At 37.4% G+C, this 26593-nt stretch overlaps 1 protein-coding gene across 1 annotated transcript in view; it reads left to right on the top strand.

Moving 5' to 3' along the window:
• Window positions 1-4588, top strand: part of apoba (apolipoprotein Ba) — a 34234-nt gene extending 29646 nt beyond the window's left edge. The window contains exons 27-30 of the mRNA XM_039748197.1: window positions 505-616; window positions 820-849; window positions 970-1156; window positions 2775-4588. Of these exons, the coding sequence (XP_039604131.1) occupies window positions 505-616; window positions 820-849; window positions 970-1156; window positions 2775-4421 (1976 nt within the window). The 3' untranslated portion in view covers window positions 4422-4588. The remainder of the gene's footprint in view (window positions 1-504; window positions 617-819; window positions 850-969; window positions 1157-2774) is intronic.
• Window positions 4589-26593: the final 22005 nt, after the last annotated feature.

The raw sequence follows: 26593 nt of genomic DNA, 5'->3' as shown, positions 1-26593 counted from the left end.
AACAATTGATTTTCCTATCCTGTTTAGTCCAATACAAATATGTAGGGTTAGCTATCTAACCAAGCAGTGTCAATCAACATGTTAAATCTAAAGATAGCATACTCCAATCATTTCAATCTGCACATCTGATGCAAGGTAGGAGCCTATACAAGAAAAAGTATACAACAAATAACAGAAATATAATGTAACCAAGACTAGCTTATCCTTTAGCAGGCCATCTTCCTCCTGGAAAGAAACCCCTTGTGCTCAGAGTCCCAGTGATAAGTGAGCCTTTGTTATTGCTGCATTGAATAAGGCTTGCGTGTTGAGCATTGTAAACAATCAATTAAGAACATAAAATATGAAGATTACCATTTGACTATTAATATTGTAGGTAATTTATTGATGTATTTTGTTATCTTGGATGTTTTTCCTTTATATGTTATATAATTATATGCATGTATTATTGTAAATGTTGTGCAATATTGACACTTTTTAATACGGTAATATTATTATTTATGACAGCAACAACAACTGCCAGTTATGAAAATGAGATTTTAAACCTAATTGGAAAGTGCACCTTCGCCCACAGTGACTTCAGCATCGATGGAAAACATCAGTATGCCATTCCGAATCGGTGAGGTTCTGTGTAATTTGCTTTGTGCATTGATATGTGGACAAAATAGTTAAAGGAATGAAAAATGCTTGCAATCTGCTTTATATATTACTGTTCATACAGAACAATACCACACAGCTGTTAAATAAATACAGCACGTTGTATAACACAATAACTTAACTGGTACAGTATGCGACTTATCATTATCTTTCACTTTTTTTCAGAATGAAACGACAAGCAAATCCAAATTCAAGGTACAATACTGTTTACATAACACATATTCTGAATTTGTATTTGTTGTATAGGTTAGTTCATAGATCGATCTTGCCAGTACTTATTCACTTTCTTTGCTAAAATACTTTTTCCATTTTTAGTGGGACCCAACACACAATGAGTATTGACATCAAAAGCCCAACATTTACTGATGTCAGTGTCAGGTATGAAGGCAGGAGTGATATCGTTACAGCCTCAGTTTCTTCCCCATCTTCTGGATTCCTGGGTTTGCTTCTGGAGAAGAGAGTACCTGAAACTATCCATGGAAGAGTATATGGCCGTTACCCTGTGAGTTTTGAAATTGAATTTTGAATTCAGAAATGAAGGCATATTTTTAATATTTTGGTGACATTGTGAATCATCAATCAATCTGAAAGTGAAGATCTATCTATCTATCTATCTATCTATCTATCTATCTATCTATCTATCTATCTATCTATCTATCTATCTATCTATCTATCTATCTATCATTGTGTTTTATCATGGAAAGTTTCTGAAGTTTGCTATGTTCTCAACCCCAACTGTTGTTCTGCTAATCCTTGCACTCACCTGGCCTGGAAGGAGACACAGCCCATAGCCATAATATACTTGCAACCTTGGTCTAAATGGATTTGCTTTGCACCAACACATGGCTGATACTATATTTCTCTTTCCCTATTAGAGAATGTCTTTTCCGTATTCATTTGCACTGCAGGAGGTAGAACACAGCAAATATTAAATGCAAGCAAGGGGAAAAAGCAATGCTCTTTTATTCAGTCATGATAGTCTTTAACATTCTTAAACATCCTTACTGTGCTAAAAAGTTGAACCAAATAAAAATTTAAATGGTTGTGGCAAATCAATAAATACAACCTGGAATATTTTAGGAGTTGTCATAAGTAATGTTGGCCAACACACCAAATGTGTTTGGGATTTAGTCTCCTAAGGTCACATTTCTGAGTCTTACTTTAGGGGTTTTTATGGTTCTCCCTTCTTCTCCTCCTTCCTGATTCTTCTTCTTCATGCTTGAAACTGACTTTCTATAGCTTGTCAGGGCCAAAGCAAAATCCTAGACCCCCTCTGTTCAATATCATTTTGACAGACCATATCAGTACCTGATCACAATGTGTGCATGAACAAAGGTAACCAATGGTTCAAGAGCTTCACTTTTACGCATGTGGAAAGTCCAGAAAATGACAATTTTACCATTTAAAATTCTGCCCTTTTCACCTTGCTAGGCTGTATTTTTGCAGCGGTAAGTTTCATTATCGCTAGTTTAAACGTCTGCATGCTGCCTGTACTAGTGTTGGATCAGTACTAAAATTTTGACTTTGGTACTAATATGAAGTAAATAATGGATAACTACCAGCAGCTTCTTCTTTCCTCCAGCCCGCAAACACACGCACCTCCCTGCTCCACCACACAATCACACACCCCCCACAAATCATTATGAGCAAGGAGCATCCCCCTTGGAGTTTTCAGTGTGCTTATATAAATATTAAGTTAAATTGCATTGAAGAGTGGATTGTGAGGCAGTTTGGGTTGTCCATTTACACTAATATATGTCTGAGGTGCTTGTAGAATACTATTTAATTCCATTAATAAAAATTAATAAAATGCTGGTACCATGCCAATTTAAACATTGGGTTTTTAGTTACTTTTTCACTACTGGCATACTGTGCAACTCAACTCTCTACTAACACTTCCTCTTTTATTCATTTAGCTAAATTGTACATTACAGTTTAAGCATACCATTTTAAATATCTTTGAAATATTGTCTATAATCCTTCTTAACACATTAAAGCACATGAAATCTAACATGTAACATGAGAATGTCACCATCATTTACACACTGTGTTTGCACTTTCAGGGTACGATATTTGCTTTGTTATTAACTCACATTGTATTTTTGTGTATTTTTGCACAGTCCTCTAATACAGATGTGGTAATGCTGGATGGTGAAATGACTCTTCAGACCCCAGAAGACTTGAAAATGCATGTAACTTGGAATGCTGATGCTGCAAATGATGTGCTCACAGGTCTCAAAGAAAGAATACCTCAAATGACTTCTTCAGTGTACAACTGCATCAACAAATACCACCGTCAGCAACTTGGACTAGATATTAATCAGGCATCTGCTAAGGTGAAGGACAGAACGCAGGATGCAATCAGTTCTCTCCATAATGAAGTCATGTCTTCACTTGATGTTATAAATTACAAGCTTCAGAAGACCATGAAATCAACCACTTCAAACTACATCCAAATGAAAGATGAGACAAATAAACTCTACAAAAGGGCACTTTACAACATGTATCAAATAGATCTGCAAGACCTGAGACTCCGATTTTATGATTCCACCAGTGAAATGGTCAGACTGTACCAGATCAAGATAAGGGAGTTGATTGATGCTGCTATAAAATTCCTTAAGGTGACAAAATTCCAGATTCCTGGTTTCAATGAGAAATACACTGGACAAGAACTTTTCAACAAAGCCTCTTATATGATTGACCAGATGCTGCAGCAAATTTCCCTCGAGAGGCATTTTGAAGCTCTTGTGAAATACATTGAAGGTGTGGAATTTGAAATTCCTGGTACAGATAACATCATACGAGGTAAAGAGATGATAGACAGCATTAAACAGTTTCTCAGGCAAGTCCAGGATTATGTGATTGAACAAGCAAAAGAGCTCAGGAAAATCAATCTTGAAAAACAGCTTCAAAAGCTGAAAGACTGTGTGCAGTCCTGTACTCAGAAAGTTGAGGAAATGATTCAGTACATGAGATCAAAATCTCTTCAAGACATCCAAGACCAATTTCAGGGAATGTACAATGATGCCATCAACTCACCAACAGCAGAGCAAATTATAGAGGTCCTAGAAAACATGAAACTGTACTTTACCGACTTCTACAGCTTTTCCAAGACAGGTCTTGTGTACATTTTAGAAAATCTTGAGAAAGCCAGTTTTTATCTGAAATCACTGAGAGAAGAATATCTTGATGCCAACATGGTGGGTTGGACAGTCAAGTATTATGAAATTGAAGAAAAGATCATCAATTCACTACAGAAGTCTTTGGAATATGTGAAGGAGGAAGGACCAAAGTATATCGAGCAAGTTGCACAATACACCACAAATTTCATTGACCAGATAAAGAGGTTCATGCTTGAACATGGCAATGAGTACTTCAGCTATGCCAAAGACCTTCTCTTAGACACAGGACACCGAGGAAAGCAGCTGATTACCGATCTGTCTGATACTGCTCAACAGAATATCAGCCAATATATGCAATTATTCAAGCGATATTCATATTATTATAGCAATCAAGCAAAGCAGCAACTACAGGAAGTGTATGATAGTCTCTCTTTGGATCGCATTACCTCAGAAATCCAAAACATCATTGACCTTATTATTGAAAAATACACATATGTGTACCAGGTCCTTCTCAATCATCTTCAAGATCTCAAAAATGATATGAAGCCATACATTAAAGTGCATGAAGAAGACATTAGGATTGATATCCCACTTCCTTTTCTTTGGGAATCCTTTGACAGTCTACCCAAAAGTAAAGATCGATGAGTCAGTGAAAAAAATCTGTGTAATTTGGAAGGCAAACAAGTGCTGATGGCTGTTTTATACATAATGGACATTTATTTTAAAATTGTAAGCTGTATTTAAAGTTCTTAGCATTTAGCAGCATGTACAAGGTAACGAAAAAGTTGTTTCCCCCCTTTTTTAAATGATAAGTAAATCACAAGGTTTATTTTAAATGTATTGAATGTTTAAATAAAATAAAATTCTTTATTAAACTTTTGGTTCATCTACGCGACTTTTTTAATAGCAACTGAATTATCAAAGCAAAACATACGGAATTGATATCAAATATATTTAGAAAATTAACTTCAGATTTATTTGTGCCATATTTATAGTGATTTTCTCTTTTCTTTAAAATAGACATAAACACCTCTATGGTAAGTGTTGTGAAAAAACAGGATAAGACAGAAAACAGGGTACATTACTGTATAAAGGAAAGACATTCAAATTTGCAAACAGCGTCTCTAAGCCCCTGGAGGAAACCTACATGAACACAAGGAGGATGTGGAAACACCAAAAAGAAAGGCTTCAGCCACACATCAAACTAGAGTCCAAGCACAGTCAAGTTCTGATACACCACCATACTGTCTATTTAGTTTTCACTTCTAAAGTACTGTTACACTTTTGAGCATTGTAGTGGTGCAATAGGGAGAATCACAACAGGAACTTGCATATTTCTCCAGACTAGCATAATCTTCTATGTTTGATTTCCACACCCACATTCAAAAAGCATCTTTTTAAGATAATTTGCAAAACTAAACTAGCAACATATTTGTTTGTATTCAACTATGGTGTGCAAATGCATAATACTCTTTCCAGAGTAAAGTCTTGACCCACATATATTGCTATAAGAGATTCTGATTCCTTAGGGTGTGGAACTTGAGTAACAAAGCAAACCACAAGTGGCCAAGGAAATCAAAATGGCACATTTGTAAATTAGCATCTGAGATAAAAGCTGTCACACATTGTGTGATTTTTGCATAACTCTGTCAAACCAAAAAGCTTGGTGATCAATCAGTTATGAACAGTATCTGCATAGCATTCGGTTAAACACGTTTTAAATGCAGTAGGCTTAGTAACAAATCTTAAAACTGCTACCACTGTTGTATTGAGCAGAAACAATATCTGTAGTGCACTATGTTGTTACACTCTCTCTTGCTTACATTTGTAGTCTTGAACATAAAGCACTCTCTTAATAACATCATAGCTATCCAAGGTTGCTTCCAACAGGCAAAAAACAGCTCATCTCTGCACATGCGTTCAAATTCCAAGAGTCATATTTACATCTGAGATGCACAATGGGCCCACAAACAATCCAAATGTTTAATCTGATTATTAGAAAACTCTTGTTATCTGCAGAAGCAATAAAAACATTTCACCTACCCAAGCTTAACACTTGTACAATAGCTTAAACATATAATGTAAAAGTATGCATTGAAATTTTGGTCAAATGTATCATACATAACATCTATAGAAGTGGCACAATGCTTTTAAAATAAAAAAAATGTATTTATTTTATGAAACCACTTACTTTATCAAGGATACAGGATGCCCGACTTTCTTCTGACTGCACAAGACATAAGCTAGGAATCAGCCACGTGCAGAATGCTGGTCCACTGTAGCACACATTGTTACTCACTTGTTATAGGCCAACACAGAGTGGGACAGATAGGCTTTATTGTATGAGATGGACATTTATTTGCAGCAGGACTGTACAAAAGCAAAACTTTGCCCAACAGATATAATAAAACGAGTCAAGAGCTAGAAATGATACTGTAGCAAGCACACAACTGCAGGATGATCAGCTTCTACCCTTAGACAATTTCTGTAGCGATTACAGAAGGGAAATGCATTACTGAATAACTTAATTGCTTTGAGGGAGGCAGGTATGCTGATGACCCCTACATGAGAGGACCTCACGGGTGAGCTGAGAACACATTCTGATGGACCTAATACCATCCAAGTAAACAACCTATACCCTAAGGAGCTTCATGGACAGCAAAGTACTAATAAAGGAGGAATGATCCTCTAAAAGACACTTGATTGATTTTTGTATATGGATCAACCAATCAAGCTATTGTTTTGTAACATATGGCAAATTTACATCCGGGGGCAGGTGTTTCCGATGGGAGTGTTAGCTCCGTGGAAATATGTTCTTTTATATTGCGGCATTTTAATAACCCTTTAGTTAAATAAGTATAAATGATAACGGCGATATCCCTCTTTTCGGCGATAGGCGGCGACAAAGTCACAGAAAAGACAGAATATACTTAGCTTGTTTAATGCGGCTTACGTTGCTTTAAAATGACAGGGCAGACCAGTCACATTTCTTTTCTAACCACGGGGATCTGGTCGTGTAGAAATGGCTTTTTTCTCTCACAACGGAGGTGGCGTTGGAGTCTATGTCTTACACTCCCGCAGGTCTTGGCAAGCTTGGCAAGGTTCCAGCATTCTTTTATATTGTGTCCACACGACCACATCCCCCAGTACAATGCCAAACAAGGTAGACAAACTTAGGCTAAGCAGCAGACAGTCAGATCATATAACACTTAGGCCTTTTAGGGCTGACAACAGCTGTTCTTGTCTATCTTTATGCTTTGCCTATCCCAGCACTTCTGAACATTGACACCCTGTGCTAAAGCTGGCCCAGCTCTTCATGGCATGTTATACAGAAAAAGAATGAAAAATACATTTAAAGAGATCTAAAACAGATACAGTGACACAATTATTAATATTATAACAACCTTAGTATAACAGCAGGCCATGCCACAATTCAGCAAAACTGTTAAAAAAATAATAAATCAAGGACTTGATAGGACAGACAGTGAGAAACAATAGATGCCCCTTTATACAAATATTTGACAAACATTGGGCCTCATATATAAATGATGCACACACACAAAAATGTCAGAAAACACCCTTTTCCATGCACCCTTTGAGATGTATAAAAACTAAACTTGGCGTAAAGGCCTCGCACATTTTCATGGCAGCCTCACACCGTGCATACGCAAGTTTCTACTCGGTTCTGCAAACTGGTGGCACCACCCTCAAAGCGGGCTACTGTTTCTGTGGTCTGTCATTCTTTTTTACATTTACATCAATCACTTGGGCTTTAAAAAATACACCAAAATTAATTTCATATTGTTTACTAATATAATTCACTTGATTGCAATCATTCTATAACAATATAATGGTGCATGGAAGTGCTAAACTATTCCAAATACCATAACTGTTTTAATGTTGGCAGACATTGCAAATGGAAGAACTAGAAGAGAATGCATATTTATAGATGAAGATGACTGGCTTGTAAGATGATTTTGATTTCCAAGAGCTATCCTCTTGGATCTGTGTGCTAAACTGGCGGCAGCTTTACAAAGGCAAACTTTGGGGAATTGTGCTGTATCTGCTCCTTTGCAAGTTCTGCCAACCAGCTGTATAGGATTGTATTATCTGTTTGTCACTCAGATATATAAGATTTTCTTACACTGTGGTTGGATTAGAAAACATCAAAGCTCGATTTGTAGCAATGACCAGTTTTCCAAATGTAATTGGAGTGGTCAGCTGCAGGCACATTTCTATTGCAACTGCGCTGGACAAGTTACATCAGCCAGAGATGAATCACCAAAAGAATGAGCTGGCATTACATTTTCTATAGCATCTATAGCATTCTATAGCAGTCCTTTTAAAGAAAGCGAGTCACCTCAAAGAGCCATGTAAGCAGCAGAGAATCGATCCATTGTGGCACTTGGTGCCAATGTTACACTATAAAGGTGCCTTCAGAGAATGAATTTGCTTATGTAAATAGAATGTATTTCCACTCTATTAATGTGCTGCTCTATAGTTCATAGAAAGTGTGTCGCATTGTGCAAACATGTAGCGTGTGCTACATAATGTGGCACACAATCGTGTCTTGCACATACCTGAAGAGATGTGTTATGATCAAAATGACCCTGACCCGCCAAATGATCAGCCAAATCAAACAGGATTACAAATTTGTTTGTTTGTTGTGTGAAGCATTTATTTTTTAACCAATTCATTAAATTTGTTGTCAATATCACATAGTACAGCACTTATATTCATTAGTTCATTGGCCACATCTCTTTAAGCATCCACTAGTGGATTTTGTGACTCCATAAAAGCATCAGTCAACATGCAGCTAGACTGCCCAGCAGTTTCCTAAGCAGAGGTGTGTGTGTGTCGACACTGCAGCACCATCACCACCTGACCATCTTACGGGGGTCACCTTTTGTAATATTGTCTGAAACAGAAAAAAAAAGACATTGGGCTGCAACTCGCTTTCACATCAACCTTGATATCTGAATACCTTTTTATTTCAGGAGCTGCGTGACTTTCTGAACTTCAACTTTTGAGTGTCTCTGCCACTCTGTATCACTCCATCAACTTCCTTTTGTTGCTTGTACCACTGCTTAAGCCACCAAATAGTATGTTTTTCCTTGCCCCCACTTCACATTAACTGAAATTCTTCTTTTTTACATGTGCTTCTGCCATTGTCTTTTAACAAAATGGAAGGGCCTATTTATATAAATTTGCATATTCAAATATTCAGAATTCTGGGAGGAGTCAGGATGGGGCTGTAGGCATGTGCACATGCATTAAACTTCATGTTCATTGGGATTTATAAAGAGGAATGTTTATGTTGTATGGTGGTGCAGTAGGTAACGCTGCTGCCTCACAGTTAGGAGACCCAGGTTCGCTTCCGGTGTCCTCCCTGCGTGGAGTTTACATGTTTTCCCTGTGTTTGCGTGGGTTTCCTCTGGGTACTCCGGTTTCCTCCCACAGTCCAAAGACATGCAGGTTAGATGCATTGGCAATTCTAAATTGTCCCTAGTGTGTCCTGTGTGTGTGTGTCCTGCGGTGGGCTGGCTGGCTGTTTCCTGCCTTGTGCCCTGTGCTGGCTGGGATTGGTATGTAATTATTGTTTGGTTAATGTCTCAGGGTAGCTGTTTGATGTGGACAGATGGAAAAGACAGAGTCTTTAATTCGTTTTTATTTTCTTCATATTACAATGGGTGTAAATTCTTCTGTACAATGTCTGAAAATAACTCCCTCTATATGATGAGGGCGGATTACTAGAAAAATTGTAATATTTTGTCTGCATAACATTCCTTGTGATAAACACACATAATTAAAATGGCTTCGCTACCTCTTTCAATGGAGATGTTCATGAAATTGATACATTGGTTCATTTCTCTTCCAATGTGAACTATATTGCAGGGAACATTGAGTTGATGTGGCCGGTCAATTAGCTGGATAATTTTTTATATGACAAATGTGTCATCGATATACAGTATCCAAAGAATTAGAGCCACACTTTTGAATCGCTGCATAACCAGTTCAGTTAAGAGTTTTAATAATGGAGATCCCATTGAAATACCCTCTTCCTGTCTGTAGTATTTTCCATTAAAATTTAAGTGAGTTTTCTGGCAAAGTGATATTAAATGCACTATGTCCTTCATGGCCAGCCATCCCTCATTTGTGCTGTTATAGTGGGGTCATTGTTTAGTTTCATTTGTAAAGTCTCTCTGGTCAGATGAATTGGAGTCATGGTATACAGCAATTTGACATCAAACAAGACCATGATTTCATCATCAGAGATGCATATATTCCTTAGGAGCTGTAATGCCATCATCCTGTTTTATATAGATTAGATGTGCTACCCATTTAATAGGGGTTGAAAACTAAATAATCAAGGCAGACCTCAGCATTAACATAAGAAAGAAAAACAAAATATATAGTGACATATAGAGGATGTAGCAGCACCCAAAACTCCAGACACAATTGTTCAGACACAGTCCCATTTAATAGAATACCTTTAACAGGTTTCTGTTTTTTTATTTTTATTTTTTTATTTTTTTTGCAAGCAGAACACAGCAATACAATCCTTCTTGTTCTCTCTCTTTCAGACCACGCGGGCCTCTACTGACTGAGACTCTCTGACCTGGAAGTACTTCCGGTGCCAGGGCATTGTCTATAGCAAGCACTCCCGGGTCAGGCAGAAATCCCACATAGTAGGTACCGCTAATCCCTGCAGCAGCCCCTGGAGGAACCCACAGGACCCTAAAGAACTGCCCTGCAAGACTAGAGTTCCCAGCAAACCCTGTGGGTGGCCATATGGGTTCCGAAGCCCAGGGACGCTACCATCTAGTGCAGGGCTATTCAATTACAAATTCAGCTGGGCCAGATTTTCAAACCAAGAAATTTAGCTGGGCCAGACATTTTCAACAGCTGGTAAGCACCAGGTAATAACAAATTTTAAACCAACATAAATGAATTACAAAACAAGTCATATTTATTCATTGTTTCCCTTTTAAATTTGGTCACATCTGACACAGGCACTTCATAAAATGCATCAAAAACAATAAAAAGCTATTATTGAACAAAATCTGAGGTAGTACCAATACTTTTTTCCGCTTTTGAAATAAAAAAATAAACATTTTGTTCATATTGGACCTAGGCACATCTCAAAGTGAATAAAAACAAAATAGTGTACAGAACTGCAGTGGGCTGGCACCCTGCCCGGGGTTTGTTTCCTGCCTTGCACCCTGTGTTGGCTGGGATTGGCTGCAGCAGACCCCCGTGACCCTGTAGTTAGGATATAGCGGGTTGGATAATGGATGGATGAATGGATGGATATACAGTATATGCAGAATATACAGTATTCCCAATAACATTTATTTAACTTTTGAAATATAATAAATATTTTGGTCATATACTGTATGACTCAGGCACATCACAAAGTACATTTAAGAGAATAAAAAAGAACTATCAATTATGTCAAAGCTATCAGTGTGCAAATCCATTACAAGTGATAATAGTGACTAACACACATTAATACAATGTCAACTGCACACTGAGGGAACAAAGGTTAATTTTAAATCATAACGTGTTATTAGCAGTGCCTTTTTTCTAAAAAAATGTTAGCATTTGGATCAAGTTTGAGATACTATGAAGGTAAATAGAGGCAGAGTCCTAGCACTACATGTTTTTGTTTATTTGGTAAAAAAATATAATTTTTGAAATTTGAAATTGATAAATTGTCAAGTATGATAGTGATTCTTTACCTTTTTATAGTGCTTTACTCACTACTGAAAGGACTCTGTAAACTCCACACAGGGAGGACCAGGCACATAAACATATGATTTTCTTATTCACTTCATTTATACCACCTGCACTGCGCTGTATGATATCGTGCTTGATAGTTTAAAATTACAAACACAGAATATTCAAAGTCGAGGAATATTAACAGCAGGTTAATAATGAGCTCTGCATTCTACAAAAAAGTTGTTATGTAGTCCAGCAAAACAATCAGTGCTTAATTTGAACGGGTTTAAAAGAAAATTTCAACATTTTTGTATGTTTTCATTAAATGCAGTCTTTCTAATTCGTTCTTTGCATTGGGTGTCAATGGCTGATCATCGTCCCAATAAATGCAATGAATCCACAGGACTGAAGTGAGTGAGTGGAGGGCCAACCAATTGTATGAAGAGAAGTGCAGAGATTGTGCTTGTCAGTAACGAGATTCTTATTGGAGTAACAATTACATTCATTTGCAAGAACACACGTTTTCACGCACTTGATGAAAATGGAATACAACTAAGACTCAGCACACAATTGATTATAGAATTATTTAATAAGACGTTGATGCCACAAGCAGCTGTTGCGGCTTTTGTGAGAAAAATTAATGTATTACAGACTACAACCACTACTTCTAGATACACAACAATGCGCTGAATTGTGGATTGAATGTTGCTAGGCTATACTGAGTTTGCATTCATAGTATGTACTACTGTAGGAATTTATATAGGAATTTCTGAAGGCTTGGTGAGTGGTGTCCATCATAATATATATATATAGTGAAACCCAGGGTGTGTACAGCCTCCCTATCCCCGACACAGACAGGCAGGACACGATTTTGCCACATAGCACATGGTTTATTTGAATAGTCCAGCACACAATGCTCACAGAGCACAGCACAGTTCCTTTTGCTTCCAGTCCTTCTGCCTCCACTCCTCCTCAAGAGCTTCGTCCACTTCCTCCCGACTCAAGTTCTTTTTATTGGGCACCCAGAAGGAGTCCAGGAGCCCAACGAGCTTCTTCCAGCAGCACTTCTGAGTGTGGAGGAAATGCTGCCAAATAGGGCCCTGTAAATGTCCAGGTCTAAATGCCCAGCAGGGTTGAGATTCCATGCTCATAACCCACGGCCCTGCAGTAAGCCAAGGGGGCTGCCCTCTGTTGTTCCAGGATTGAAACACTCTTGAAAATACTCTCTCCCCCAGTCCTTACATATACTTATATATATATATATATATATATATCTGCGGTGGGTTGGCACCCTGCCTGGGATTGTTTCCTGCCGTGTGTCCTGTGTTGGCTGGGATTGGCTCCAGCAGACCCCTGTGACCCTGCGTTCGGATTCAGCGGGATGAAAAATGAATAGATGGATGGATATCAACAACAACAACAACATTTATTTATATAGCACATTTTCATACAAAAAAATGTAGCTCAAGGTGCTTTACATAATGAAGAATAGAAAAATAAGAGACACAGTAAGAAAATAAAATAAGTCAACATTAATTAACATAGAATAAGAGTAAGGTCCAATGGCCAGGGGGGACAGAAAAAACAAAAACAAAAAAAAACTCCAGACGGCCGGAGAAAAAAATAAAATCTGCAGGGATTCCAGGCTATGAGACCGCCCAGTCCCCTCTGGGCAATCTACCTAACATAAATGAAACAGTCCTCTTTGTATTTATGGTTTTCACGGAAGGATTTGATGATGATGATGATGATGATCACGTGGACTTCTGGCTTTTAGTCCATCAATGCTGGGGCATCATGGTGCTTGAGTAGGTTGGTGGTGGCACAGGCCATATATATATATATATATAGTTACGCACGCATAGGGAGCCGCGTAAAGACCTGAACTGCAGCGCGAAAACTCATGCCAAGAGGGAAAAGCTGGGTACTAACTTCTCTCTCTTTGTAACTACAGAAAGAAAGAAGCAGCGCCGCCATGAATCTAATCAGACTCCCTGACCACGTACTGCCACTTCCGTGTTCTTTCCCTTCCTTCTGTCTACCTCTGATGACGTCATAACTCCCAGCATCCACCTTGATTCCTTCCCAGCATTCCTCTCTGTCAATTCCGGTCCCACTCCATAAATGTTCTCCACTTCACCATCTTGACTGTCTAATGTATATGGAAAATTGACACAATTCTCAAAACTGTACAGTATACGGGGGCTGGAAAACCCCAAACCTTTATGCTGTTTTGTGCTTTATTTCTACTATATATATATTTCAAATTCTATTTACACTGTATGAAGTCATTTCTGTATATATAACAAGACTGAATATATAAAGCCATTCCTGAATATGTATAAGTATAGACTTTATATATTTAGAAATTACTTTTGATATGATTCGTGTTTGGCCAATCGCAGGGCTGCATGGGAGTTACAGTTCTGGTGGCTAGCTCTGTAGGTGTCGCCTTGTGCTTTTAGAGAGGGCTGCTGGGGGCAGGCTCCCCTGACAGAGAAAGGTTCTTCCTGACTTGGAAGTCCTTCTTGTTGCAATGGAAATACTCTCTGGTCCAGGTTGAAATGGATCTGCTCCACCTTCCTTGGGAGGTCAGAGTCAGGAGAGGAGTCAGGCAAAGCTCACAAAGCTCATCTGGGAGGAGTGGAGGAAGAAAGAGTTGTGTTCTCGAGCCTGTGGACTGGTGGAAGAAAATGACCTATATAAGGTGTCTATGAAAATAAAACAATTAATTTGCACCTGGAACTGTGTTCATGAAGTTGTGTCAAGGTTTTTGGGGTTGTGAGACAACCCCTACTGGTCACTCTGTATATATGTGTCAGACAGCAGCTCTGAATTACAATAACACAGCACAATCCTCCTTTATCTTTCTCTGTGTTTGTTGAGCTCCTATCACTTCTAACAGCCAGTGAAGCAAGGTATCAGCATTACTGCCCTAAAATAAGTCTTTTTCTAATTAGATACACTTAAATCAATAATGCTATTCTAAAGCTATCACAGAAACGGGTGTGTTCAACTTCAAGAAGCTAACTCTAGTCCTGGGACAATCTGTTGAAAGACAAAGATTCAGTGATGAGGAGACAGTGTAATACAAGAGACCTTCACTCACATACACACACTAGCCCATAAAGGGCCACTAAAATCACTAAATTTGAACATAGTATATAATGCAGCATTTGACTCTACTTGGTTTAATCACTTAAAAATGTTATGATTGCATTAAAAAAGACTGAGAATAGTATGAACCACTCTTATTATGAGAAGTTGGTCACATAATTTATAAACACAATTTCTTTATCCTATAGAGTTTATGTAAAATGTCTAAACATTCATTATAAAATGTTGCAGATTTTATTGGTATTTGGTGTTTATTTAAAGAAAAGGGTAACTGAAGACCTGTAAGGCTTTTGTTTCTCAAACTGCACACTCTGATGTCTTTCTCCTCTTGTGCAGGTGTGCATTTGGGCCTTCCCCTTCTTTTGGTCTCCTGATTAGATCCAGTTTCTTCTTTTCTCACAAGACAGTAATAGGCCCCTTTGCATGAAAGTTTCTTAGCAATCTGTCATATGGAATAACCTTCATTCTGCAAAAATAGACTGACATGCTTCTTGGAAAAGCTGTTTCATGTTGGCCATTTTGAACCCAGATCTGAACTTTAGGAATGCCAGTATGTTGTAGTCCAAGTAAACAGGATAACAGGTTCCATCTGTGTTAATGCAACTACAAAGGCTTCTCTAATAACCATAATAAACCAATTAGGATTTAAAATGATTAAGTAAGTATATGCTAAGGGAGTCAATCATTAGAAAATTGAAGAAATGGCTGCTGAAAATAGGGCTTTACAGTCATACGTGAAAATAAATTAAAAATCAGTCATTTCAAGCAATAATAGCCATTATAAACACTATAGTAATATTTTGGCTGTATTTTTAAACAATTTAATAGAATATTGATTAAAAGAGATGTCAATTTAAATGAAAAACCTGAAACTTTATGAGTATGTGCAGACTTTGACTGGTAGTGCATTTGTTGAGCTAATATTTTATTAGCTTTTTTCTCCACATTCATAACAAGAGTAAGGGGACTTAAGGATTAATCACTCTGCTTTTTTGTAGTTATTAGATTTAATTCAATTTGAAGATACCAACAATATTTTTAATAGTGGAGGTATGTTCAGTATATCCAGGATGTTAAGACATTGGCTGCCACCATCGAAGAGGTAAGTGATTTTAAGAATGCATTATTAATTGCCAAATTCAAAACCTTTGTTTAGATCACATTAAAAAGAGTTTATTTATAAAATAAAAGTAATAAAATGAGTTTTATAGCTTAGCAAAACTGAAAGTGACTGCAGAGCATCACAGTGCCTGTCAAGAGAATCAAAGGAGCAGACGTTACAGGAATTAATGAGAAACAGGATCCATCTTGTGACCCTCCAGTGGAGTGAGGTGTGATTGTAGATGAACTGCAGCTGAAAGAACTGATGGCTGTTTTACCTGAGAGACATACATACTGTAGCAAAATGGAAAGGCCCAACATACTGTATGTCTGTTTTATACTTGAACAGGTCATTAGTCAAAACAGAAGTAAGAGGAACATGCTTAAAAGAGGATTTGCAAAGTAACAAACAGAAGGCATTGACAGGATCTCTAATGGGAGGGACAGAAATTAGAAAGAGATGTAAAGAATGCAATGGACGTTTATGCTGTTAGATTTAAGAGCAGACTGAAGCTGAACCTAAAAGAAAAATGAGGTGCAGGGAAGATTAAAGTGCTCACATAGTTCTACAAGCGTGTACAGACCACAGCCATTAAAAATATCACAGACATACAGACTGAGAATACTTGTAGAGACAAAGGTGGGATAGGTGTGTCAAAGCAAAACGGTTAATAAAGTGTATAAATGATTTATCAGGCTACTTCAAGTTGTATTTCAACCAAGCACCAAGTGTTTAAATAGTAAACGTCATAACTTGGTGAAAGACCTTTTAAGAATGATAGAGTAAAAAAAATGCTGTGTAGTTTATGAGAAAAAGCTGGTAAGTACTTTATAGTTTAGCAGTGATAAGGTTCTAAGGTGAGAATGGAGAGGCCAGTCGGACAGATCACTGGAATAACGGAACTGGGTTTCCCTCCCATTTTAAATAGATCAATCTACTATACTGTATAATAAAACACTAAGGTCTTGGTGTGTTCAGTCTCTCAGAGCAACCTGATTGATCAATTCGGCTTTGGTGTGATTTGTAAATTTGGCTTTAGGGATGTGATTGAAAGAGAAAGTGCTAATGTGACACTCACAAGGAGGAGAAAAATTGCCTTCAAGAACAGGAAGTATAAAACTGGACAGGAGGGGAGAAAGACACCATGAAATTAATGGCAGAGTCAGAGAAGAAGGTTTTACAGGAACACTCTTGGGAGAAGGAGCGCCAGTGAAGAGAGGTTCGGATGCACATGGATACCTAGGAAAGGTACTGAATGTACACAAAGGGCAAAATATAGGAAATATTTTGAATTTATTTTTTACCTGTCTTCGCCAAGTAGCTTGGTTTGTTAATACCTAAATCAGGAATATAAGATTGGGAGAAGAGAGTTCCATTGAGCTATAGTGTTGAAGCAAGGCTATATACTGGTTTTGATTGCTGCACTGTAAGAGAAGAAAAGGAAAAATAAAGATGAGAAGGATAATATAGTTATAGGAGGAAATTAAATTCTATAAGCACAGGACATCAAATATGTAAATAACTGACTGTATATAAGAATGATAGCAGACTCTAACACTGAGGGGTGGTGGGTGTACTTAGTATCCATTGACAGGTAAATTCCACTAAGTGGATAATCCTGACAGAAGACTCTTAAAGAAGTTTTGCCTGTAAAAATTATGTGGGTATGAGGATTGAGCTTAAATTATATTAATAAAAATATATCCAAATACCATTGATCTTAAGAAATCCCAAAGCAGACGGTCAAAGACTTATTCCACATTTTCAGGAAAAGGAACAACAGACCTGCCTCAATAAGTCAAAGCAACCGGTTTTAAATTATTTCTGTTAAGATGGTCTGTCCAGGAACGAGCAAATTAAATCAGCTTTCCTAATCAAAAAAGTAACGTTTTTTTCCAATGATGAAACATTCATATTCATAACAGAGAGGAACTAGAATTTTATAATTCTGGCACAGTCCAGGATCCTTGCCATACACACATGACATGGTGATCATAACCAAGTTTTCAATAAGGTTATCACAGCTGAGAATATGCATGTGAAGCAAGAGTTAAGACAACTTCACAGAACTGAACATGTTCATGGCTCCTTCCCTCACATTGGTACAGTAAAACATTTTGTATAGCTGAATCAACAGGTAACGTGAATTTCTCTGAAAGAGGAAATTCAACTTTTTTTTGTATAGGAGAATTTTATTTGGTTTAATAGATAAGATCTGGGAGTTATATTCCTGACCATCCACAAGGGGGTGCAATTGTTCCAAAGATAAAGGCTTCATTTCATGTAAGGAACCTTGTATATACACTGCAAAAGTGCATACACGTGATAAGTCCAAATTAGGGCAAAACACATGCTGTGTACTCTCTGTATTATTTGTAGATACTGTATAACAGATCTATGATCTGCTTCTCATAACTGAGAGGTAGTGGCAGATGTCTGCCAACTGACCGAACAACCACAAGCTTACCTGGTAAGTAACCACCCAATTAATCAGATTGTGATTCAGACTATAATATATATATATAAACTAACCATATATACTTTATGACCAACACCTTCCGAACTCCACCTTATTATTCTACCCCTTTCCTCATTTGATACAGTATATATTGTATTTGATTCCTGTTTTTCTGATCATTTTCCTTTAATGAAAGGGTTGAAAGCTTTGAAATGAAAAACTGTTATAAGATATGTGACTCATCTTCTCCCTTTGTGGATTTCTAGCTACAAATATTCAAACTGTATCATAGACCTTTGATAATAGATAGATAGATAGATAGATAGATAGATAGATAGATAGATAGATAGATAGATAGATAGATGATAGGCATATTGCATGTTTAATTGTGGTTCTCTATATCATGTTCTCAACTATAAATTCTAATTATGTCTTCATGAAAATAATGCCATTATTATGTTATCTTTACTTAACATGTAAAATACTAAAACCATTATTCTGGATAAAAATTTTTACTTACCTTTCAGATAGCCTTGCACTCACAATCCCTCCTAACCCATTAACAGCGGTGTTTGTGGTTCTTCCAGAGGGGCTTAAAGTGGAGAAGGACAAACAAATTGTGATTGCATTCACTACACTGTTGGCACGCAGACTTATTCTGATAAACTGGAAGAACCCAAACTCTCCTCTTTTAAGTCAGTGGGAAACTGATGTGTTATACTATTTAAAATTGGAAAAAATCAAATACTCAGTTAGATGATCTGTACATGGCAGGATCTAATCAGTAATATTTTAAAATAAGTTCATAAAGCACAGAGAATTTATTAATTTAGGTATGTTTACAAGTCTTAAAATTTAATGCGGCTTGGCTTGCTCTCTCTCTCAGGGGTGGGGATCGATCTGTTCTTAACTCAATTTTTCTTTTTGTAAAAACTTGATTGCTTTGTATGGATTGTAATAAAATTAATAAAAAAAAAATACTAAAATCATTCTATAGCTGTTTCATTTTTTATTTGATAGACAATGCGAGTGGGGCAGTTGCACTGGGCCTATGGAGACTGCATGGTTGTTGTTTGTAAGGCTTTATTGGGCATTGGAATTAAAACGTTAATGGTATTACCCACTACTCATATTCCTGGCATCTGGAGGATTGCTCTTGGCACTTGGCACCACCACTCTACTGTCGGGACCTCTCTCCTGCATATGGAAAAGTCATCTCAGATAAGAAAGCGTTGGAATCATCGGATGGAAAGATTCTCTCATCAGACTGGATGACCAGCACAGAAAACCCAGGAGTGGGTATATGGCCAGTTGGCCGAGATCTCTAGGACTGTGACTTTATTTTTGACTTTCTGTTGTACAATTTAAATCTCCACAGTTGTCAGCTGGCCATAGTTCATCAATTAGTTAAAGGACAGATATTGTTGGTTTCCATTTGTGTTTAATCAGTTTTTACCTTGTTCTTTGCCTGTTTTAACAAATCTGCATTTATATGTGTACCAGTTCTGTATTTAGCAATTAGAATAATCAATACTTGCATCTTAGCACTCTGCGCCTACACTCAGTGAAGAGCACTATATTCAAAATAGCATGTATTGTTGTTGCATTGTGTTATATGCTTGATGCATCTCATTGAGGTTGGCCATTTTTAACTATATTAATTTCATCTCACTTGACTGGTACATAATTTATTTATTGCTCTCAGGCCTATCAAATTCTAGTTATGCCAATGAATTACACTATTCTTATAGGTTTTTACTAAATTTCTGAAATGATAAACAAGAATTACTTGATGAGCAGACATGGGAGTGAGTCACAGACTTTATATAGATTAAAGACCATTTTTGGGATGTCCATTGTTCTTTTTGTTATGTTTTATTATTTTTGGAGAGCTGAACTTCCTGCACAAATGAGACATCAAGGTAATCTGTGGAGATTACTGAAGACCTGACCTAACATAAATGTCATACACAGCTACAACTGAAAGTTGTGGGTAGTATCTATTATATATATATATATATATATATAGTGACAGATTGGGGGTGCCGTCGTCCCCTTGAACCCTCGGACTAGACGCCAGACACCATGTAAAAGTCCAATAATTGACTTTATTTAAACTACACAGTGCACCAAGCACCCTCCTTTCCACAATACTCATTAAACAATACAGTTTTTAATAATACAATTCCTCCTACTCCCAGACGCGTTGCCACCCTTCCACACAGCTCAGCTCAACGTCTGGGATCTCCCATAGTCCTTTTATAGTCCATGACCTGGAAGTGCTTCTGAACCCGCAGTCCATGTGACTTCCTGGCACTTCTGGGTCATATGAAAACTCCTCTTCTTCAGCCCGGAAGCACGTCATTCCCTTTGTCCATGTGACTATGACGCACTTCCGGGTTGTAGGCAAAATAGTCGTTGCTCCTCCCTGCAGCGCCTTCTAGCAGCCCCCATGGTATCCAGCAGGCTTGTGGATAAAAACTCCATTGTCCATAATTCCCTACTGGTATTCGGGGCACCTCCATGCTGCAGAAAGGGCTCCACCTGGCGGCCTGGGGGTATTGTTCCGGATGACTGGTCGGCCATATTCCACTATATATATATATAGAGAGAGAGAGAAAGAGTATATATATATATATATATATATATATATATATATATATATATATATATATATATATATATATAAACAAGGTAAAGAAAAGAAGAGCAGAAGTTAGGGTTGAACACATTAATGTCCATAAAATAGTCTGAAGCACAAAAAGCGCTCTGTTAATAGTTTCACTCAAGTATAAATTAATTTCTATTGGATCTGTTTTTATGATGGCTGCATCAATGTGCTTTAGAGCATGTTCTTATAAAATTGTGCATGCAGAGGTCAGAAATCATCTATTAAATACTCAAAGAGATTTGTTTATACTTCAAACAAATTAAGTTATAAATAAAAGAAAAAAATGTATTTCACTTACCTGAAAGTAAAAAATGTGAGCCTGTGTTGTACCATTTAATGAAGAACTAGGCAGGAGTAACATCTTTGGATCATTCTAAAAAAATTTTTTTTGATTCAGGTATTGTGTTTTTTTAGGTATATTTTTCATGATAATAAACCTTAAAAATGTATAGAAAAGTGAAAAAAGGAAACAGCGATGTAAAGAATTAGTAGGTATCTTTTTCATAACATTAATTAAAAATACATGATAAAAATATATGATTGAAGTTAGCTTCTAGTAATAGTAAAACTGTTTTTCTTTTAACTTAAAAGGGGGGTGCATGTGGGCAGAGCTGTGCGAAGCTGTCTCTCAATTCAATTCAGTTTACTGCAATAAAGTGCAGTCCACTTATAAGCTCAGCACAAATTACACAGCTACAAATGTCATTTATTTACTGTAGATAAAACCTAAAATTACATGGAACAATATTACATAACTAAAGCATTGAATACAAACTATCATGAAAGATATAAATAGACATGTTCATACACAAAGACAGATCTAAAGTGTTTTTTTTTCCTAGTTCACTGAACATGGCTACCCCACGCAAAGACTTCAAGATGAATGAGTTGCACGTGATGGGTCTTCTTGTTCAGTTCATTATATTCAACACAAAATCAGTAGGGTCCATCGGGCTTTGGCACTAGCACCACAAGACTAGCCAATGGGGAGGTGGAAAACTCAATCAACCCTTATATCTGGTCAACCCATTCCCATTACTCTTTTCAGAGGTAACACTCTCTATGCCCTGCGGTGATACCTGTATGGTATCGGTATTCAACTCTTGGTCTGATCTTCCCCTGAACATAGAGGACATTGTCTAATCGCAAGCTTCCAATCCTATATGCCAGGGATTGAGAGAGGGTTCGGGGAGAGGACTTACTGTATCAAAAGCATCAAAAATTCCAAACATCCCAATGCAGGGCAGCTGCCAAGCATTATTAGAGACAATCTGCAAGTCACGTAATGATAATTTAAGCAGAGGACCATGACAAAGGGTTCATCAACCTTTCCAAGCATGCCTGTTTCATTTTCAAAAGAGGCTCATTGAATAAAATGATATTTACACAAAATGTCTTAACAGGGCTCCAATAAGAAGTGAAAGAATTAATAACAGGTAGTCAAAATGATTGTTACAGACACTAAAATACCATCACTCCACCTTCTAAACCCACTTGTCGAGTGCAGTCAGATTTGATTCCAGCAAGCATCAGGCAAGAGGCTGGAACAAACAGAACATGGTTCCAGACTTTTGCAGGGTGAAAACACACACACACACACACACACACACACACACATACATTCATACAAGGGCTAATTTAGCCTCACCAATTCACCTAAACTGCATGTCCTTGGACAGTGGGAGGAAACCAGAGCTAGCGAGGAAATACAAAGAACACAGGAGAACATGTAAATTCCATGTAGGAAGAACTTAGCACGCAGACCCCATCCTCTTTAATGTGAGGCAGCAGCCCAACCACTACACCACTCTAATAAAATACCACACATTTCATTTGGCAATTTTGACAATACAGCTTTCACCCAGAACACACCAGTCAGACACAGAGTAGACATAAATCACTTGTGCACAGGGGAAACTAGCTACTAAATGTGAGTGCTGCAAAATCAGAACTCGCTTCAGCACAACTGTCGTCCAGGGCAACTTTTCCATTAACCCACCCCTTGACCCAAGGTTTAAGAGATTATTATATGGAGCTCTCCTAATCATCTGCCTGTCAACATTTCAGTGCAGAGATGGGTGTATGTTTACCACAAGCTGCTACTTTTGTTTTCACATTTAAAAGCTAATCTTGTTACTGTAACTGTCTTTGCTAGCAGCCAGTTCTACGTCCATCTTCTTGTTTTAGGAAAATGTTTAAATGTTGTAGGTTGGCTTTTTCATAAAATTTAGAAACAGATTGCAGTGATCAATAAGTGACATAAATTAGAGAAGCATTCTGTGAACTATTGTTTCAGATGTTGTGTCTTTATCAAGTTAGTAAAACATCTAACATCTTAATTATATAGTGAAAGAAGCAGTTTGCTTTGGTGGACACTTTAGTCATTGACACCACCAAACATCTTGTACTGCTAGGGTTATTTTCTTTAATGAAGTTTTAATCTAAATTAACAGTTATCAGCTCTCTGCCAATGAGAAAACACAAGCAGAGCCAGACATAGGATTAAGAATCACAACATTAATGAAGATTTTTAAAGTTTATGTCTCAAAGCAGAAACTGCATTGTTTTAAAGTAAATAAATGGTAATATTCCCTTTTGTAAATCCTTACTGTGTGATTTAGTCAGATGTGTTTTGTATTTTCAGCCAGCTGGTTGTGCTGTTGACACGGAATCGGCTCGGTGCTGACTTTATCTCCTGCGGTTTTCCTTGAGATACATGAATAGTGTTTTCTGCTTTCCATTATGTCCATTACATTCTCTTCAGTTATTTTCCCTGGATACCTGGTAGGAAACTGTACCCCCCTGATATTTCATATATTTTCCACAACCTGCTATAACAAATGTTGCTAAGGGAGCGACTGCCACCTGTTAAGAATCCGAGGTCTACTGATGCAGTGAAGTGTGCTGTTTTCCCACAATAGTATTTTAAAAGGTTATAAATCATTTGTGCATAACAGACAGAACATTAGGTCACCTGTCACACGTACAAGAATAATCCTTTTTGATATGAGTGAAACCCACACGAAAAGAGCCCACCAATATCAAATCTATTGATGAGACTGATCCCTTCTCTACTAATGAAATTTTTTTTCTCAGCGACTTAGCACTTAATAAAGTGTGCCACACATCTGCTAGAGGCAATTTTTTGAGATAAAGTGCTGCAGCTCAGGTCCAAAGCGAATTGACATAAAATTTAAATGGCCCCCTGCAGGGACACAGTTAGGTTCCGAATTAGAAAAAAAAAGGTTGCATAATAAGCATGTGAAAATGGACATTAATAAACACAAAAGACAATGCAATGTTTTCTTTGTCTGTATTAGTAATTAAAGCACTTCTTAAAACCCAGCAAATTTATTTCTTATAAACCAAATACTATTATTTTGTTCAATTTGACGTATCTTGTAATAATATTCCACCATAACAATGGATGATAAGGGATTAGACACGGCTTTGTGCACATTAAAGAGAGATAACAAATTTCAGTCAAATTTATGTCCAACATTTCTTATGTAATTTAATGCCCTCAAAATTTTTAGACCACATTGTATCTGAATCATTTTTTTCAGAATTGTGAGTGCAGAATACCCCAAAACATTTATTTAATTTACTTGTTGGGAAATATATGTGGTGATTTCATATGTTTTCCCAAAAGCCCATGCCTCATATATATCTTGGGCTTAATGTTTACTACTATTAAGTGTACAGCCCTTAAATGTCAGAAATTTATTAGGATGAAAGAAGTACATTCCTACATGAAGTTTCACTTTCAATACTGTTAATCGTACTGTAGTTTTTGTGGTTAATTATTTATGTTTGCTTACTTCATTTCCCCCAACTCTTTATAGTCCCATGGTTGTGTGAGAATATGTTTAGCCAAGTGAATTTTTTGAATTATTGCATATTGTATACGCTAAATTTGGTCAAGGAGTTGGCAAAATAGAACACAATTGAGCATTTCATACATTTAAAGCACTTTTCTATACTTAAGTTATAAAATTACTGATCAATCTTTAATCATAAAGTAAAAACAAATAAAACAAGAAGCCAGACATGCGATTAAAAATTTTAAACACAGTAAAGTCTTTTTCAGTTCTATTAATATAATGCTATTTAAGCAATAAAATATCCTCATTTTGTATACATCTGTTTGTCTTACATGTTCAGTTCAAACGCTTATATACCTAAAATCCATCCATCCATCCATCAATTATCCAACCCACTATATCCTACCACAGGGTCATGGGGGTCTGCTGGAGCCAATCCCACCCAACACAGGGCACAAGGCAAGGAACAAACCCCGGGCAAGGCGCCAGCCCACCACAGGGCACACAAACACATACACTCACATACCAAGCACACACTAGGGACAATTTAGAATCGCCAATTCACCTAACCTGCATGTCTTTGGACTGTGGGAGGAAACTGGAGCACCCGGAGGAAACCCACACAGACACGGGGAGGACATGCAAACTCCACGCATGGAGGACCCGGGAAGGGAACCCAGGTCCCCTTACTGCGAGGCAGCAGCGCTACCACTGCACCTCCGTGCCACCCTATACCTAATATCTTTTGGTAAAATTAATTATTCATAGTATTAATGCTAACATTCTTAAACTAACTAAACTCATTTTCGTGGGCAAGTCAAGAACCAGCTTTGTCTCTTATGGCCCTCTCATGCACATACTTACAGGGGGAGACTTTGGAAACTCACATTAACCTAAAACATGTGTTTATGGGAGGTAGTAAAAATATATCAAAGTACCTCTGCAGACTCATGGGAATTCCACACAGAAAGTGATAGGATGGGGGATTCAAATCCAGTAACCCAACTGCTAACCACTTCAACTCCATGCTGCTACAATTTAGTATGATTAATTCTTGTAAAGAACATTTTCACCTCCACCTACAAACATCTAACCATAACATTCTCAGACCTTAAGTAAGTCAAGATTGCAGGAACCAGAGCCTATGGCAGCAATGGGCAAAAGCAAGGAACCAATCATGAAAAGGGTGCCAAGGCATCGCAGGTTCACTCATGCGCACACTCACACTCACTCATAGCCAATTTGGACTCACTAATTAACTTGATCTGCATGTCTTTGGGGTAATGGATGGATAATCGGAGCACCCAGAGCAGAATCTGCATTACAATATACAGTATGGTGAAATAAAACATGTTACATGCAACAAAAGCACAAAAATATCACAATGACAAATACAGAAACACTATTACATATAAGAGTCAAGTGAAGAACTTTGTTTCTTGGCACAGAAACAATTGTCTTGATCTTAATATCAGCAAAACCAAGGAACTAGCTATTGACTTTCATCTCACCAAAACAGCCTCAATGTCCAATCACTATTCAAGGAATGGATGTAGAGGTAATGCACTCCTGCAAGTACTTAGGGTCCACATTAATGACAAGTTGAACTGGTCTCAGAACACAGAGAGCTTATATAAGAAATAACAGAGTGGGCTCTTTGTTTCTTAGGAGACTGCATTTGTTTGATATGGGTAGTGACATCCTTCACGTCTTCTATAACTCTGTGATGGCCAGTGCAATTTTCTGTGCTGTGGTCTACTGGGGTGTTAACATCACTTTAAGGGAGGCCCACAGAATCAACAAAATGAATAACAGGACAAGCTCAGATATGAGATGCACTCCAGTCTGGAGAGAATTAAAACAAAACTGAGTGCCAATATGAACAATGTTGCACATCCTCTCTCTGACACACCAAACACTGAA

This window comes from Polypterus senegalus, chromosome 3, assembly GCF_016835505.1.
Source record: "Polypterus senegalus isolate Bchr_013 chromosome 3, ASM1683550v1, whole genome shotgun sequence".
NCBI classification, from domain to species: Eukaryota; Metazoa; Chordata; class Cladistia; order Polypteriformes; family Polypteridae; genus Polypterus; species Polypterus senegalus.
The sequence above is the reverse complement of the archived record's forward strand: the minus strand, read 5'-3'. Positions and strand labels throughout refer to the sequence as shown.